General features: G+C 30.9%; 1 protein-coding gene across 1 annotated transcript; it reads left to right on the plus strand.

The window, feature by feature from the left end:
- The first annotated feature begins 16,188 nt into the window (after window positions 1–16,188).
- On the plus strand, window positions 16,189–17,104 carry LOC133671073 (uncharacterized). Its single transcript, XM_062091698.1, has 2 exons — window positions 16,189–16,674; window positions 16,868–17,104. The coding sequence occupies exons 1-2, from the start codon at window positions 16,360–16,362 to the stop codon at window positions 16,916–16,918; spliced, it is 366 nt and encodes a 121-aa protein (XP_061947682.1). The 5' UTR covers window positions 16,189–16,359; the 3' UTR covers window positions 16,919–17,104.
- Window positions 17,105–17,686: the final 582 nt, after the last annotated feature.

Raw genomic sequence — 17,686 nt, forward strand, 5'->3', positions numbered from 1 at the left:
TAAAAAATAAAATTGAAAAGAAAATTTCAATTAAAAAAGACAAAAACAATGACAAGTCAACATAGTTAACTCCCTGAACCTGTGACATGAGTTATGAAACCGAGCTAACCACGTATAAAGCAAACCACAATAATTTATAAAATCTAATCTCTAATAAATTAAATGTTAAAATATAAAATTAAAAATATATATATATTTTTTAAAATAAATAAATAGTGCTATGAGGTGGTGATTAGATGGTAAATGATAAAATCACCACCTCACTTAGTTTATATTATACTACAAGACATTTTGAATTTTTGTCTATGTATCACCAGCATTATTCATTCTCACAATAACTATCACCTTGAATTTGTATTGCTGCTGAGTAATTTGCCAATATCATAGTTTTAAAATCTAGCCCGGTGGAAGACCCGGCTCAAGAACTAGGTTTCGAGTTTTGACCGGGTTGTCTGGGTCAATTCTGATTTTTTTTTAAAATCAAAACGACGTTGTTTTAGTAAAAAAATAAAAGTCAACGGATTGCAACCGAGTTTTTAATCGAGTCTTGCTGGATTGCCGGGTCAATCTACCGGGTCACCTCGGGTTTTGACTTCCTCAATTTTTTTTCTTAAACCCGACCTGGTTCTAGTCCTGGATCGGCCAGGTCCCGGGTCAACCCACCGGGCCGGCCCGGTTTCAAAACTATGGCCAATATTGCAATATCTATCGGCAATGCGTGCAAATTAACGGAAATAGGAAAAGGGCAAATGGTTTCGCTAATTGAATCAAATAAAGACTCGCAATGTCACACTTTATATTAATAATGTCGGCTTGAAGAAAAGAACAAGTCGATTTGATAATCATTGTTTGGTTGATGCAATAATTTGAGTTCCATGCACGAGTGAGTGCGAAATCTCACATAAATTAAGTACAGCACCGAATTTCCAACCTCATCAATTTTAGATATGAAATAGATACTTGACCTACATATCTTGTCACTCATGAGTGGGATCATTTTTTTTAACATATAAAATAAATATTTAGTATTCCTAATATTTTTTTAGTAGGAAAAAATTAAACCATATAAAAATTCATCTTGATCGACTTAATGGATTTAAAAGCAACCCAATCAACTAATAAAAATATAATTTGATTCATAAAAATTCAAGATGATTTTTTTTCAAAAATAATATTGAAATGACAACATATTAGATCAATTCGAGCTAACCCGGATTAACCTGTCAAATCCACTACTCGTATCATGTGACCATGATAACCTTATATAAAAAAAATCAAAATTAATTATGAAGCTCAATTCTCATTCAATGCAATATTGAATTAAAAAAAACTAATTAAAAAAATAACAAAAAAATTAACTTGAGTTAACCTATCAAACTCGTGATTTAGGTCATGAGATTGAAATAATCTTATAGAAAATAAACAAAACAAATGACCCGAAGTAACTTGGATTAATCGATCAAACCCACGATCAAGATCATAAGACTATGATAACTCCATAAAAAACATTTTTTATGTAGAAATTGACTTGATCGATCCAATATATTATGCGAAATCTCACATAAATTAAGTATAGCACTGAATTTCCAACCTCATCAATGTTTTTCAAAATGTCTATGTAGAAATTGACTTGATCAACTTAGATGAATTTTTTTAGCATTGTTAACATTTTTCTAATAGGAAAAAATTAATCTATATAGAAATTGACTTGATCAACTTAATAGGTTCAAAAGCAACACTGACAACTGGTAAAAATATAGTTTGACTCACAAAAATCCAAGATAATATTTTTTTTTCAAAAATAATATTGAAACAACAATATACTGGATCAATTCGAGCTAATCCGGGTTAACCTGTCAAATCCACGACTCGTATCATAAGACCATGATAACCCTTATATAAAAAAAATCAAAATTAATTATGAAGCTCAATTTTCATTTAACCCAATGTTGAATAATTGAATTAAGAAATAAAACTAATTAAAAAATAACAAAAAAACTTGATCTGAGTTAACCTGCCAAACTTGTGATAGTAATTTAAGTTATGAGATTAAAATAACCTTATAGAAAATAAACAAAAAAATGATCCGAGTTAACTTGAATTAATCAATCAAACCCAAGATCAAGATCATAAAATCATGATAACTTTATAAAAATCAAATCAAAATAAATTATATTATTTAATATTATAATATAATAATACTAATAACAACAACAACAACAACAATAATTAATTTAAATACGAATGATTTCATAATAGTACTGTAATGTCAAGTCAAGATGGTTGAGAGGTTATGAGTGTAATTATCTTCTATAAAAAACCTTTATGATAAAAAAAAAGATTTTCTGGTACAAGATGATATTGATAGTTGATCTATCATTTTAAACATGCACGGCTGGAATTCTAATCCGTCTCGTACCAGTTTTTATCGAAGGTTGAAAATTCATCTTGCCGACAAATTCAGTTTCACAACCAAGCCCCATTTTCTAAATTAAAAAAACACAAAAAAAAGATCTTGTCAAGCCATTTATGATTAACCAAAAGTAGCTATTTCACACACGTGCATTCTTGAATATATATATATATATATATATATATATATATTATTTGCAAGTAAAATATTAATTATGAATTCATAATTTAATGCATAAGAAATAATTTTTAAAAAAATATCAAGAAAGCGACATTTTTGATAAAAAAATGTCATTGTTTTTTTATAAGTATTTTTTTTAAACTCAGGGACTGTAAAATAAATAAAATAAAATTTTAAACTAAACTAAAATTTTAATTTTTTTAAGATTGACCACGTATTTTTTTTTAGTTTAACGTGGATGTCCGGGTCAGCTTGTGCGTACCTCGACTAATCCCACGGGCCCTAAAGTTAACGACCATGTAAGTTTCCAGTGGCCATCATATGAATAACCACAGATATGAACAACCACAGGACTTGAACTTGAAATCACAGAAAAAGTAAACCTCTTGATTTCAATCTCTTACTATTGGACCACCACTTAGTTTACATATATAGTTATAAGCATTGGCGTGAGATATATATATATATATATATATATATATATATATATATATATATATATTTTGAGGGCATGGTTATTAATTTTATCATGTTTCTTCGTCCTGGTTTGTACGTGCGGGCTTCTTAATCATTTGATTTTAAGCTTCAATAATTTCATGTAATCTTCTTTTTAAAAGCCTTTCTTTCTTCTGCCGTGGTTACTGATCTTGAGAGGGAGGCATTCATGGCCAATGATTCTCATGAAAAGGTTCATTGATGTGTCCAAAAGCATCTAATCATCCTTAATTACATTTTGCGATCTGCATACGTAACCACTAATTCTACGTTCCAAGATGATCAATAATTGCGTAAACATTATTGTTTGTCAAATTAAACGTAAATGACCACAAATATTTGGTTGATTCGGTACTTACTAGACCTGACCAATCCATTTACTAGCATATTCTAGACCTGACCCAGGCAAAATTATTGAAAAAAATCTGATCTTTTTTCTTCAGACAGTATTGTTTTAGAGTTTTCTTTTTCTTAAAAAACATTCATACTGACCCGAATTAATTCATCCAATTTGTAAATCAAGTATTGAGCCAAGTTTACCTCCATGTCAAATCTTATAAATATGCCCACTATTCTATTTGATGCAATACTAGCCATGTAACTTGTGTTTTGTTGCGGGTCGGATTAAAAAAATTAAGGAAAAAACATGGAGTTTAGTTTATGTAAATGCTCTTGAAAGAAGAGGAAAATCCAATGTCGAATTATAAAAATAAAAAAAAAGTAAAATAAAAAACGAAATCAACCTGGGTTAATCCTTTAAGCCAATAACTTGAGTTATTTGACTAGAAGTAACAAATTTGGAAAGACCTTGAAGCCTAAATTTCAACCAATCAAATGTTGAAAGACTAACTAAAAAAAAAATATCAAACATACAAAAGAATAAAAAAAAAGTAGTAATTATAAGTAAAAAAAAATAAAATACTTGAGCCTGCTCTAGCCAACTAGCCAAACTTATAAGTCAAGTTATGAGATCGAGATATCCTGATAAAAAAGTAAAACAAAGAAAATCACGAAACCCAAATTTGTTTTGAAAAATTGTTGAATGTTGAATCATGAGATGAAAAGGATTAAAAAAATAGCAAGTATAAGCCAAAAAAGGACTTGAGCCCGCACGGGTCAACCCGCCAAACCCACGAGTTAAGTCATGAAACCGAGATAGCTCTTGTTAGCTTATAAGACTTGTGCCCCAGGCCATTTTATTAGAAGTATCAAATATGAAAAAACTATGAAGGTTAATTCTCAATAAATTAAATATTGAAAGATAAGATTAAAAAAATCAATAACAAAAAATGATCCTAAAGAAAAAAAAATAATTGAAAGGCAAAAAAAGGCATAAACCCACCTGGGTTAACCAGCCAAACCACAAGTCAGGTCATGAGATCAGGATAATACTCTAAAAAGGAAAATGAAGAAAACTATGAAGCCTATTTTTTTTTTAAAAAAAAAACAACGTCTAGTAATGAGATCGAAAAAGAAATAAATCTAGAAAAAAGATGGGAACTTGTGTTATCTTATAAAACCTGTGACCCAAGCCATTTGACTGGAAACACCAAACCCCAAAAAACCATCCCAAATTTTAAAACATCAAATATCAAAGGATGACATTGAAAAAAAAATCACAAAAAATAATGAAAAAATACCAATTAAAAGAATGAGGATCAATTTTTTAAAAGAAGAAGAAGATAGGGTGTATAATTTTGGATTGAAGGACTAAATTAAAAATAAAAAAAAATCAATTTCATAAAATAATCAAAATAAAAAACCACCAAAAGAATAAGGACCAAATCTTAAAAAAATTAAAAATTAAAATTTTTTATTAAAGGATGAAATTGAAAATTTACTAAAGAGGTAAGAGAAAAAAGAAAAAAAATTAGAACCAAATTTGAAAAATCAAAAAATGAAAAATCTAGATTGAAGGTTGTAATTGAAAAGAATAAAAAACTTTTAAAAAAACTAAGGATAAAAGTAAAACAATTAAAAGAATGAGGACTGATACCCAAATAAACTCAACCAAGGGGACTGCCTTGATATTTTAAAAGCCAAGTGCGAATCTTAATGGAGGAGAGAAAAAAAATTAAAATAACTCGGATGACAATTGATCCATTAACACTGAACACGTGTTGTCTTATATGGAAGATGACGCCATGAGGAATCCAATAATACGTTGGAAGTAATTTTTTGACCGTCGTATGATGCCGTATTCGCCACTGAAGCGCCACAAAATCTTAATTAATTCTGATATAAAAGGTAATTTAATGATTTAATTAAGCAAAACAATATAAAATTTGAAAAAAACCATTGATAACAAAGTATCTTATTGTTTTCATCTAAGGTCAATGAAGGTATTTCACTATTTAAAAAAAGTTGGAAATACTTTTGTACCCTTTCTCAAAGTGAGAATATCATATGAATCCCAATGAAAAAAATCATTTTATTCTTGAATTTAGTCTTTTTATTTGATTTGATGATAAGCAAAAATATTGTTTTATTATTGTAATTAATAGTAAACTCTCAATAGTGATACCATGAATTTCCCTCTCCCTATATTTTTTGGTAAATTGTCATTCGATTTCATTACATTGTTGAATGATGAATGGTAATGCATGGGTGTTGGCATGTGCAATAAATCGGTCCTCATATTCTCTATGTTGGGTTGTTGCCATTGCATATGCAGCAAATGGACAGCACCAACCATTGACTATTGGCAGTCACCATTGTTGAAGAAGAGATGGAGTTGGCAGCCACCATTGTTGAAGAAGAGATGGAGTTGGCAGCCACCTTTGTTGAAGAAGTGCTGGAGAAGGTTGCCATGAAATGCCTATAAAAGAGGCATATTTTGTGAGAGCAAGATTGTGAGAGTGTGTGAGAACGTGAAGAGAAGAGAAGAAGAGAGAAAGAGGAGCTGCTGCCATATGCAGCAGAGTGTGTGAGCTGGGAGTTGAGTGATCCTCCTCCATGTATTTATTGTATCCTTTCTCTATCCCTAAATAATATAGACTCTCTCCCGTGGATATAGGCGATTTGCCGAACTACGTAAAATATTGTGTCACAGTGTGCTTCCCCTCCTATCTGAGCAACTATCAGTACACCACCGGTTCGCGCATGGGGAGCCGGAATCCCCAACACTCTATACATGTGAGTCTTTTTTATTCATGGAAATCGATGATTTATTAAAATGTGCAACTTGCCAGGGTGGATAGAAATTAAAAGTTTACTTAACAATTATTACAACCAGGCCACAAACTCCACGTACCTAGCTACCAGTTCCCTGTTTAGCCAAACACGTTGAAAAGTGGCAAATTTCAAGTAATTACCTCAAATATTTTCCTGAATTGTTTCTTTAACATGATATCAAATTTTTGTTAACCAAATAGTAATGAATTTAAATTTTACCATCTCATTTTATTTGATAAAAATATAGCACAAGGTAACGTGAACACATTGAAGTTTCAAGTTCAAATGACTTTCACTTAAATAAGTATAACCAAATTGTCATGGGGTAATTTTTCGCTACGTGAATAAACCCATCCGGCAGCCTAGTACCTCACTAGACTCAGCCTTCCCTCACCAATCCCACTCGTGTTTGCCTAGTAACTAAGCAAGCAGAATACACAAGTAGAATAAGATAATTAAAGTGCACAACAAGCTTTATAGGAACTCTTTCCCAACCTTTATTGATCTCGTAAACAAAGGGAACTATACACAAATTCATATGTGTGCTATGTACAAAGATTGCATGCTACACCAAGCTATCTCTAACTAGGGCTCTATATGTCGCCCCCTTAATCAAGAGCTACAACAAGTATTTATAAACAAGCATTTACAAGGCACACCCCCCATTCCTACTTTTAAGGAAGTAGAGGGACACTATCTCACCCATGTTCACCCATGAAAATAGTGGCCCCATTATCTACTAAATAGTGGGAAGTTTTCCCCCCATGATCCCCCATGATGTTAGTGGGTTAAGAGCAGCCCCTGGTCAGCCCCCATGATCCCATGATCTTGGATATCCATAACTACCAACCTTTATTGATCTTGTAAACAAAGGGAACTATACACAAATCCATGTGTGTTATGCACAAAGATTGCATGCTACATCAAGCTATCTCTAACTAGGGCTCTACATGCCGCCCCCTTAATCACGAGCTACAACAAGTATTTATAAACAAGCATTTACAAGGCACACCCCTCATTCCTACTTTTAAGGAAGTAGGGGGGCACTATCTCACACATGTTCACCCATGAAAATAATGGCCCCATTATCTACTAAATAGTGGGAAGTTTTCCCCCCATGATCCCCCATGATGTTAGTGGGTTGAGAGCAGCCCCTGGTCAGCCCCCATGTTCAGCCCCCATGATCCCATGATCTTAGATATCCATAACTGCCACTACCCACGTTTTGCATGCCCACTTGGCAGCCCCATCTGCCAGCTCTTGCTACATCATCTGTTGAGTCACTCACATGCCTTAGACAGTCCTTCATCCAAGTTTCAGATCGTGCTAAGTTGAACCAACGACTTGCATAAGTCGTTGCGCGCTGCCGAATTCGTATATGCGTGCAGGCTGCCAATGTCTGCACTGCCAAATTCGCATCTGCATGCAAGATACCAATGTGTGAACCAAAAACCTATAAAGTTTTTCTTGGAACCTGACTTAACAACCTATATATGCTATTAGGTTGAACTGATTTTTTAATATGGTATCAGAGTTTTATTGACCAAGCGGTCATGAGTTTAAATCTCACTATCCCTTTTTATTTAATAAAAATAAAGTCTAAGGTGATGTGAGTTGATGCAAATTTGAAGTCCAAATAACTTTTATTTGAAGAAATATGTTAGAGAATTATATAAATTATATTAGATGAAATAGTTTTATCAGGTATTCTCTTTTAATAACTTAATTTTTTAGATGAAATAGTTATTTGATACTTTTTATGCCCAACTATTCTATCAGGACTACGAATGGGATCAATACTTGCATAAAAAAAAACTCTCATCAAAAGCTTAACCCAAAAAGACACTCGATGAACCTGCATTGAAAAAGCTCCATTGACAGTTGATAATCATCAACAGAACTCGGCATGCACCGTTCATATCCAGTAATTAACACTAACAATTATGAAATACCACTATAATAACAATTTTCCAGTCGTATTTACAGAGAATTCTGCCATTAAAAATAAAATCTGTCACAGTGCTGCTTTTTTTTTTTAATGGATGTAGACATGTAGTAGCTAGTCCTATATATATACTGTTTTTTTTTTTTTTTAATTTCTTCGTTGTTTTTTTTAATAATGAAACGAAAAAGTCAATTGACATGATGGAGAATCGTAGATGTGGACAAATTAAATTAGCTAGTAACGATTAATCATCATTAGGAAGATGTTAAATAGGAGTGATGTCAATTGATCAGACCCACCATTGGAGAGCTTGAAAGTCTGGCACAGGACTTGAAAAGATAAACGAGAACGACAAGGCTCAAATTAGTGTGATTGGCTGAGCATGTGGAGTTATCTCTAACTGCGATTTTTGATTGCCCGAAACTGATTACGATCGTAGTGACTAGCTATATGCATGCAATTATGAGAGGGTCTAATTAAGCTGGCGGGGAGATCTTGATTTTTAAATTGTTTTTTATTTAAAAAAATATTAAATTAATGTTTTTTTTTTGATGATATTGATATGTTAATATTAAAAATAATTTATTTTAAATAATATTTTATCATATTTTCAATTAAAATACACTTTACATCATTAATTATTATAGATACATGCACTTAGTAACCATCAAAAGAAAAATAGCACCATCACTTGAAAGTGCTACCCAACCCTACGATATTTCCCATACTTTTAATTAGATCTCTGATGGTTCTATCATTCAATATTCTTGGTATGACTGATTTTGTTAACATCTGGTAATTTCAAATTAGTTTTGATGGTACTTTATCTTTTTAAAAGAAGAAGAAGAAGAAGAAGAATAGTTTTGATGGTTATTGAAAAGAAAGACAATAATTCCCTTCAAAATGAGCTGGGATCGGAGGAATCTTCCTCCTATCATACATACATACATATATATATATATATATATATATATAATGAAGAGAAAATTTGCTCCAACCTGGTTTAGAGGAAATTATTATCCATTAATTAGGTAGGTATTAGATTCAACAATTACGTAAGTACTCTCCTTCTCCAATAGCATAAGATATCAATTAGCTAGGTAGCTTAAAATCAGTACTGTACTTAAGCTCAGACTTTGATTACCGTCTTAATTTATAAAAGCATGATCTGCTTGCAAAATTAGCTATTAATCTTTATTAATAGATGACAAAACCATCTCTCAACCCTCCAAATAAAGAAATATATATGTCAACCTACATTAGCTTTTTAAAATCATGATCTGATTCATTAGACTATAATCAATCAATCTAGAAAAACTATAAAACTCAATTTCCAACTAATCAAATATTGAAAGATAAAACAAATAAAAAATTCAATTATATAAAAAGATTCAAAACAAAAACAATAACAATCAAAAGAATAAGAATTAAAATTACTGTACTCCATTTTCGTTATATAGAAAGAATGTACACTAATAATATTTCTTAGGAGTATAAAATAAGGTTAATTAATAGCTTGGAATCATAATTAAATACAGTGGAATTAATAATTGGTAGGAAAGAAAGTAATAACACCACTCTTTCAGATAAACACTAGCTAGGTTAATATATATTGTCTCATCACCTTCGTCCAAGACGACATTAATTAGATATTTGGATTATTGGATAATTATTACCCGAAAGAAGACAGCAAGTTACAAGAACATATCTAGAAAAAGTTAGCCGAAGCCTAATAATGCCTAATCCAAGGGTCTTGCTATCAAATTATAATGCCATGAGAAAAGACCATCGCCACAATCGTGGCCATGAAAGCAAGGAGAGCGATCAGCACTGAGATTTTAGTCTTCAAGTTAAGACAAGGACGAGGTGTTTGATAGCACGAGAACAATTATTTTTTAAAACACATTATTAAACTCTTAAATTAGGACAAGAAGACAACCATCAAGGGATCTTGTGATGATGTAGTCTCATTAAACTTACACACGTGTGCAGCAGAGTTATTCTCTCTCGGGATTATGTGCACGAACCCACCACATTAAATAATAGCTGGTGCAAGTTTTGGTGAAAAGTCAAGAAGAATGAGTCCTTTGCTTCTAATCGAAGGATAAGCAATGGGGTCTGCTTGCTTTGGGAGTATCTCCATCGTCTCTGGATGGTTTCTTCGATTCAGTTTTGACCACCCATCTTATCAAATCTAAGGGAGCCTTTGTTTATAGTCCAATGGGTTCTGAATCACAATCCAATTCAAATGATATGTTTGGAATCTCTAATCATTCCCCTTGAAAAAACAGCTGTGTTTGATCAAGTGTTAGATATTATTAATTATCTGTTGATATGTTATTCTCACGTAGGGTATAAGAAAGACAGCAAGTAATATAAAATTAATTTTGCAGAATAAGATTTATGCAAAAGCTTCAATTCAGAATTTTATTGTTTCATATTGTTTTTGGATTAAAATCCATATTGCAACTCTTTTAAGCTACTTATATATTAGAAAAAACATTCTAAACAAAATTAAAAAAAAATAAAATTGAAAGCTTATTTGAAAGCTTTTTCCAACCTCAATGGCTACTATGTTTTAATCTTACATGAAACATAACTTTTAAAATTTCATAATAAACTTCTAGCTCAATTCAACAATCAAATTAAAAGTTATATCCATTAATTTAAGATTGCGTGTTGAAAAAGAATCTCATGCATCAATTTTTTCGGGTTGGAGAGTACTCGTACTCTAGTTTATCTCATGGATATCTAATAAAAAACTTTCAATCCTTTACATGATCAACATTTTCATTAGAAACATCATACCTACCAGCATTATGCTTATGCAGAAACTCCAAGCCATATGAGATAATGCTTTTCCTCATTGGTCAATCTAAATCTTTCTCATTCTTAAAAAACTTTCAATCCTTTACATGATCAATATTTTTATTAGAAACATCATACCTACCAGCATTATGCTTATGCAGAAACTCCAAGCCATATAAGACTCTTTCTCATTCTTTAATACATGTGCCATATCAAAATATAGCATAACATTATTGTCTTGGACAACAATTAGGATGTTCTGTTGTGACAACACACCCTTTTTCACAACACCAAAACTACCTTGAGATTCTTCAAGCATCAAATTTGCACATTTGATTGTTGGCAATAAATAATAGGCTGCTTTATTGGTTTTTTTGTAGATAAAATTTCTTACTACAATATCTTTAAAGTTAGCTCTAAGGAAATATTTTGGAGTATCAAAAAAATATATAAAGAATTGTTCACTTTCACGAGAGAGTTCTTATAGATCCCAACTTATAAAAATCTTAGGAGTTTTGTAACCCTTAAGTTTAATGGCATCTTGAGCTTCTTTTTTGTAAAATTTTGGTGGTTAATTCTAATAAAAAAACTAGAATAATAAAAAAATTTAGTTTTAATATCATTTAACAACTAACTACTAGAAATTTTTAGGTTTTAATACCAATTAACAGAGATAAAGAAAACACAAGAAAGACAACAAGCACAAGTAACACAAAATTCTACTGAATAAGGTCACTATACAAAAATTATAATTCAAACTTTTATTAATCAATATTTTTCTCTAGTCAAAACTCTATATTATAACTATTTTAGGTACTTATATACTATGATAATTTTTCTTAAAAAACTGAAAAAAATAATAAAAGAGTTATAAACCAAATAGAAAAAAAAATTCATAAATCAACTAGGAAGTTTCTGAACTTTATTTGAAGTCTTTCTCGACTTTAGATGGCTATAAGATTTTAACTTAAAAAACAGTGTTTTAGAATCTCCTAACAAATTCTTAACTTGAATTAATGATCATATTAAAACTTATACTTATTAACACAAGGTTGTGCGTTAAAGAAAAATCACATGCATCAATCATATATTAAAAAATAAACAATGGTAAATAAATATAAAATCAGATAGTAAATTTTGTGGAAGAAAGATGTTTAAATTGAATTATACTCTAATGTACGTGAGTATAAATGTATTATAATGAGTCCCACTTGGCTTCACATTACCACCATACGACCTTATAAATAGAATGCAAATTACCTGTTTCCTAGGAATCCAAGGGAGTCCAAGCATGATATGACTTGGTTGAATGTCCTGAGTAAACCCAACATGCTGTTAGAGAATAATATAAATGATATCCTGAGATCTCACCTAACAGCTTGAGCTATTAGATAGAGATGATTCTCTGACATGATATCAGAGCCTTGATGACCAAACGATCACGAGTTCGAATCTCACCACCCCCGTTTATTTTTTAAAAATTAAGCACAATGTAATGTGAGTTTGTGTAAGTTTTAAGTCCAAAGAGTTTTCACTTGAGGAGGTGTATTAGAGAATAATATAAAGCATATCTTGGAACCTCACCTAACAACTTAAGCTTTTGGGTTGAATTGGTTCTTTACCATGGTATCAGAGCCTTGATGATTAAGCAATCACGAGTTCGAATCTCACAATCTCTATTTATTTGATAAAAAATTAAGCACAAGGTAGTATGAGCTTGTATAAGTTTCAAGCTTAAAAGGTTTTCACTTGAGAGGTAGTGTTAAATAATAATATAAATCATATCTTGAGACCTCATCTAATAGTTTAAGTTTTTGGGTTGAGATGGTTCTTTGACACATATCTCCACCAACTATAAAAATAAATTATACATACATTAAATACATATACATTCAATGCTTGGTATTCCTCAACAATGTAAACAGTTGTCTTTATCAAGTGGATAATGCCCATGACTTCAACATCATCTCTTAACAAAGATCAAGGTTATTATCTCGTAGTGATGTGATGATCTATAAGCATAAAGGGAACATGGGCTAATCTTTTTTCTCTCTTACTCTATGCAAGTTGCCCACTCATAACTATATAAACAACTATGAGACTTAGAGGTAAAGGGTTTTGAACTTCATCTTCTTCAACCTTCTTCTTCACTCTTAACTCATAAAAATATGCAAAACAAACTACACTGCCTGTCCAAACTTTTGTTTATAAACATCAAAGGATACCCAGCCTTTCAAGGTGGCTTGTTTTATTTCTAGCCCACAACTCTGTATTTGCAATGAAGAATGTTCCATATAACCCAAATCTTTATAAAAGTTTCCTCTGAACTCATTAAAAGTTTTTGGGTTGTTACAATATAGTAAACACTAACCATTAAACCATTATATTTGGGTTTGGCGGATCAATTTTATTATTATTTTTTCATTCAATAATTTAATATACATGTCCCAACTATTTTCTTTGAATTTTACGCCATGTTGGAGGGTTATATATATAAAAAACTTTTAGATACACACATCATACATATCATTTTCAATCCCACCTAATGCAGGCATATCCTTTTAGATGACCAACAACACCAACTGTAAATCCCAAGTCCTAGCTCGCCAGCAGCCAGTCTAAAAACACACCATCATTTTGATACAAATACAATTAATAATAAGCACAATGATCATTTCTAACATCTAAAGAAACATGAAAAGTGCAGACATAGACATAGTAAAATCATCTTTAGGGTTAAAAATGTTGGATTCTATGATAAAGATTTGTTTTATGAGCCTATTTAATATTTCAACTGCTTTGTTAGGCTTAGGTCTTGATTTTTTCTAGACTTAATCTTTGGGCCAAGTTTCTTCAATTAATTAAGTTATTTAGTTCTTATGTTTTATTAAAAATTAACAAAACAATAAGCTATGGCTAAATTTATTGTTCACTCTCTCACATTCCACTTTGAATTAGAGCAATGGAGTTTTTTTATATATATTTTGACCCTCAAACTTTTTTTAGGCTTTATTGAGTCCTTATGAGGACAAATTGGTGGCCAACTGCTTCCAATTTATTAAGAAATGTCACAATTAAAAAACCAAGGATCAAAGTAAAAAAGACGGAGAAATCAGGTGGCAAACTTATACATGGTGAGAAAAGTTTAAATTAGTCATCCTTATTTTTTATTAAAAACTTTTTGATCCTTTTAGTTTTAGAAAATTGAACTTCAGTACAAAATTTTATTTTGCTTATTTTTTAGTTCCTGATTTAAGAGAGGAGAGAGAAAGTTATCGGTTGGCACCGATTTGAACCACCAAAAAATCATTCTTAGTGTCAATGAGTTTCATTTGATGAGAGGTGTTCCAATGAGGTGTTATTTTACCTTCAAATTACCTGAGAAAGAAGATATGATTTTGGGAAATTTTTGGGTTTTGATTTGAATTTTTGTTTTTAGACTATTTTTTAGGTTATTTGAAGGAATAAACAGGTTTATTTAGGTTTGTAAGGTTTTTTAGGTGTTTTTGGATCCAAATATGGTTGAAAATGGATTTTTAGATGTAAAACATCCATGACCCCACTTCTCAGCAACCTCTAATCGCCAAAATTTAGGCAAAACAAGCTATGTATAGCCAACTATTTTTTTCTTCAAAAAAATCAGGGGCGGATGATGCACCGTTTACTTTTTTTTTTAAAAAAAAAAAAGCCCAAGCAAGGAGGCTAGAGTTGGAGGACCTTTGTACTTGGACCTTTTGGCCGCAACAAAAAAAAACTAACTTCGCACACCTGGGCCTTTTTTTGTTTTTGCCTTTTCTTTTTGTACTTTAATTTTTTTATTTTTCAATTTTATCCTTTTATTTTTTGAATTTTAATTATTTTTTTAATTTTATCCTTAAATATTTAATTTATTTTTAATTGGTCTTTCTTATTATTATTATTATTTGCTTTGTATGTTGTAGTCTCAAAATAAACATCCCATCATTTTGTTGATGATTTCATATACTTTTATTTTTTATTTTTGTTTTTTTATATGTCCAAGTAATTTTTTTAACTCATTAAATTAATCAGGTCACTTTAAATTAACCTTTGCATGTTTTATTTTTTATGTATACTAGAAAACATGTTAGTGGTGCTTTCTTTTTTGAAAGAAACTATTCTAACATGTAAAGTAATACGAGTTAACATAATAGAAAAATTCTAATAATGGTTCAACCGATCTCATAAAAAAACGTTAAGAATTGACTATACACCGCATTGCTACAAGTTTAGCACCAAAATTTATGAATTTGTTGTCGAAAGGCTTTGCATTATTTAGAAGGAAGCTTTATTTCACTAAACATGAAAAATAAAAATGAAATAAAATAGGATAATATAATGTCCAATCCTTAAATTAAAGACCAACATACAATACAAAGTTGACTAAACCTAAAAAAATATAAAATTAAATCAGAGTGAAAATATTTATGCCCAAACTAAAAAAAATGACGAATAAAAATAAATCAGAGTGAAAATATTTATCATGAATCTCTTAGTTTGGTTGCATGAAATCCTGTACAGATAAATACAAAGGCCAAAACAAAAGAGGGGTAAGAACTTCAAATTGGTTTCTGATAACTATTTGGTGTGGTTGCGGTTAATTTTTAAAGTGTTTTTCATTTAGAAATGTATCAAAATAATATATTTTTTATTTTTAAAAAATTATTTTTGATATAAACACATCAAAATAATTTAAAAACATCAAAAAAATATTAATTTGAAGAAAAAAAAATTAAATTTTTTCAAATTTTTTCAAAAACGTTTTTAAAACGCAAAAACAAATAGTAATTATCATTTTCAAAGATTAATAAAACTTGCCAATAATACGGATGAATTTTTATTTAAAACTTATTTGTTTTTTTTAAAAAAATATTTTAAGAAAAATTATTATTTTTTATTTCAAATTAATTTTTTTTATCAGTAGACCAACTATTTGTACCGTTGAGGTGGCTAGAAATTAAAATTGGGTTCGGCTCAATTCCAATTTGTCTTTTTGGGTAGAATAGAATAGAAAATTTGAACGTTGCCAACTCTACCTTTCAAATCTCAACGGTGCTTCTCTCCTGACAGAGCCCTAAATTGTACCGTTGGAAACCCATACATGCAGTGTTACTTTCTTCCCATCTTTAAATTCTTCTTCAGATTCCTCAACATCCCTGAGCCTCTCTCTCTCTCTCTCTCTGTCAACTGGGCTTGTTCCTTCTCAACAAACTGTCTGTCATAAATTCGGTTTCTTCAGCCTTCTCTTCGTTTTGGGCACCTTAATTAATATCCCTTTTTTTTTTGTCAAACAAGAGTGGTTTTTTCAGTGCTACAGAGCTGACCCATGGAGAACATACTCTGTTCTGTGGACAATATGCAAGAAACGCCAATTAAAAGCCTAATTCAATCAAAACCCAACCATTTGGAATGCATAACACCAGCAATGGAAGATCAAGAGATGGATAAAAAATCTGAGAATTCAAGCAAAGATTTGCGCAAAAGTGGCACCCCAGATCCTCTCAAAGTTCCCAAGGCATTTAAGTATCCTGAAAGGTACAGAAGCCCAACTGATCTTATGATCTCACCCATTACGAAGGGCATTCTTGCAAGAAACAAAAAGGGTGGGGCGCTCTTGCCACCAAGTTGGAATCAGCCTAAGGTAAGATCAATCCCGTTATTGGTTTTTTATTTTTTGATTAATTAATCATGGGATTATTTAAAATGTGATATTAGATGCCAGTTCTTCGTGTGGGAAATTAGTTTATTTCTGTAGTATAAAGTTCTGTCTTCTTCTTATTTTATTTTTTGGGTACGGTGCATGAACTGAATTTTGATTTTTGTCAATGTGGCAGGTTCAAGATGTAGAAACTCAGGATGTGGTGCCTTTCAAAATCGAGTTATAGACGTTGGAAAATAGATGCTAAATCAGATGGATTCTTGAGCTTTATGAATTTTGTCTATATAAATCGTCTTCCATTTCATTGCAATCATTTCAATCTGTTTGTAATAACATTATTTAATTCTGAAGTTCATGGGTTGGATCGGTTCCTCTTCTGAAGGTAAGATCAATAAGCAGATGAGATTCAATATGATTTGTGCCTCCTTTTAGAATGCAGAAAAGAATTGCTGCAATATAGGTTTGCCTACCTGTATAGAACTTTCACAACAATAGAAGCCATCATACATCATACATGGTGTGCCGTGGTGGAAGCAGAGGGTAACATATATAATAATAATAATAATTAATCAAAATCAAAGCCTTAAAAGATATTGTTTGTTGGATCACATTCAAGAGTGTGATTTTAGAAGACATGATGAACATAATAAAAAAACTATAGTAATTTTATTGAAATGGTAGAAATTTTAGTATCATATAATTCCATAAATCCAAAACCATCATATTAGTAGGGTCAGATTCATTTTCTAACAGTTTTGTGCTTTCTAGTTCAAGAAGGTTTTCAAGTTCAAAGTGGTCAAATAGAATAACATTTTTTATTCTCACGTCTTAAAGTTCAGTTTATTAAACTTTTCAGGTTTCTCACCATATACTATAGAAGATGATTGTGAAATCTTCACTACCAAAATAGTACTTGTCGAAGCCACATTGATTTACACAACCAAACTTTAGTAGAAGGAGTGGAAGACATGATATAATCTATATAAAAAAAACA

The sequence above is a fragment of the Populus nigra genome, chromosome 13, assembly GCF_951802175.1.
Source record: "Populus nigra chromosome 13, ddPopNigr1.1, whole genome shotgun sequence".
Classification (NCBI taxonomy): domain Eukaryota; kingdom Viridiplantae; phylum Streptophyta; class Magnoliopsida; order Malpighiales; family Salicaceae; genus Populus; species Populus nigra.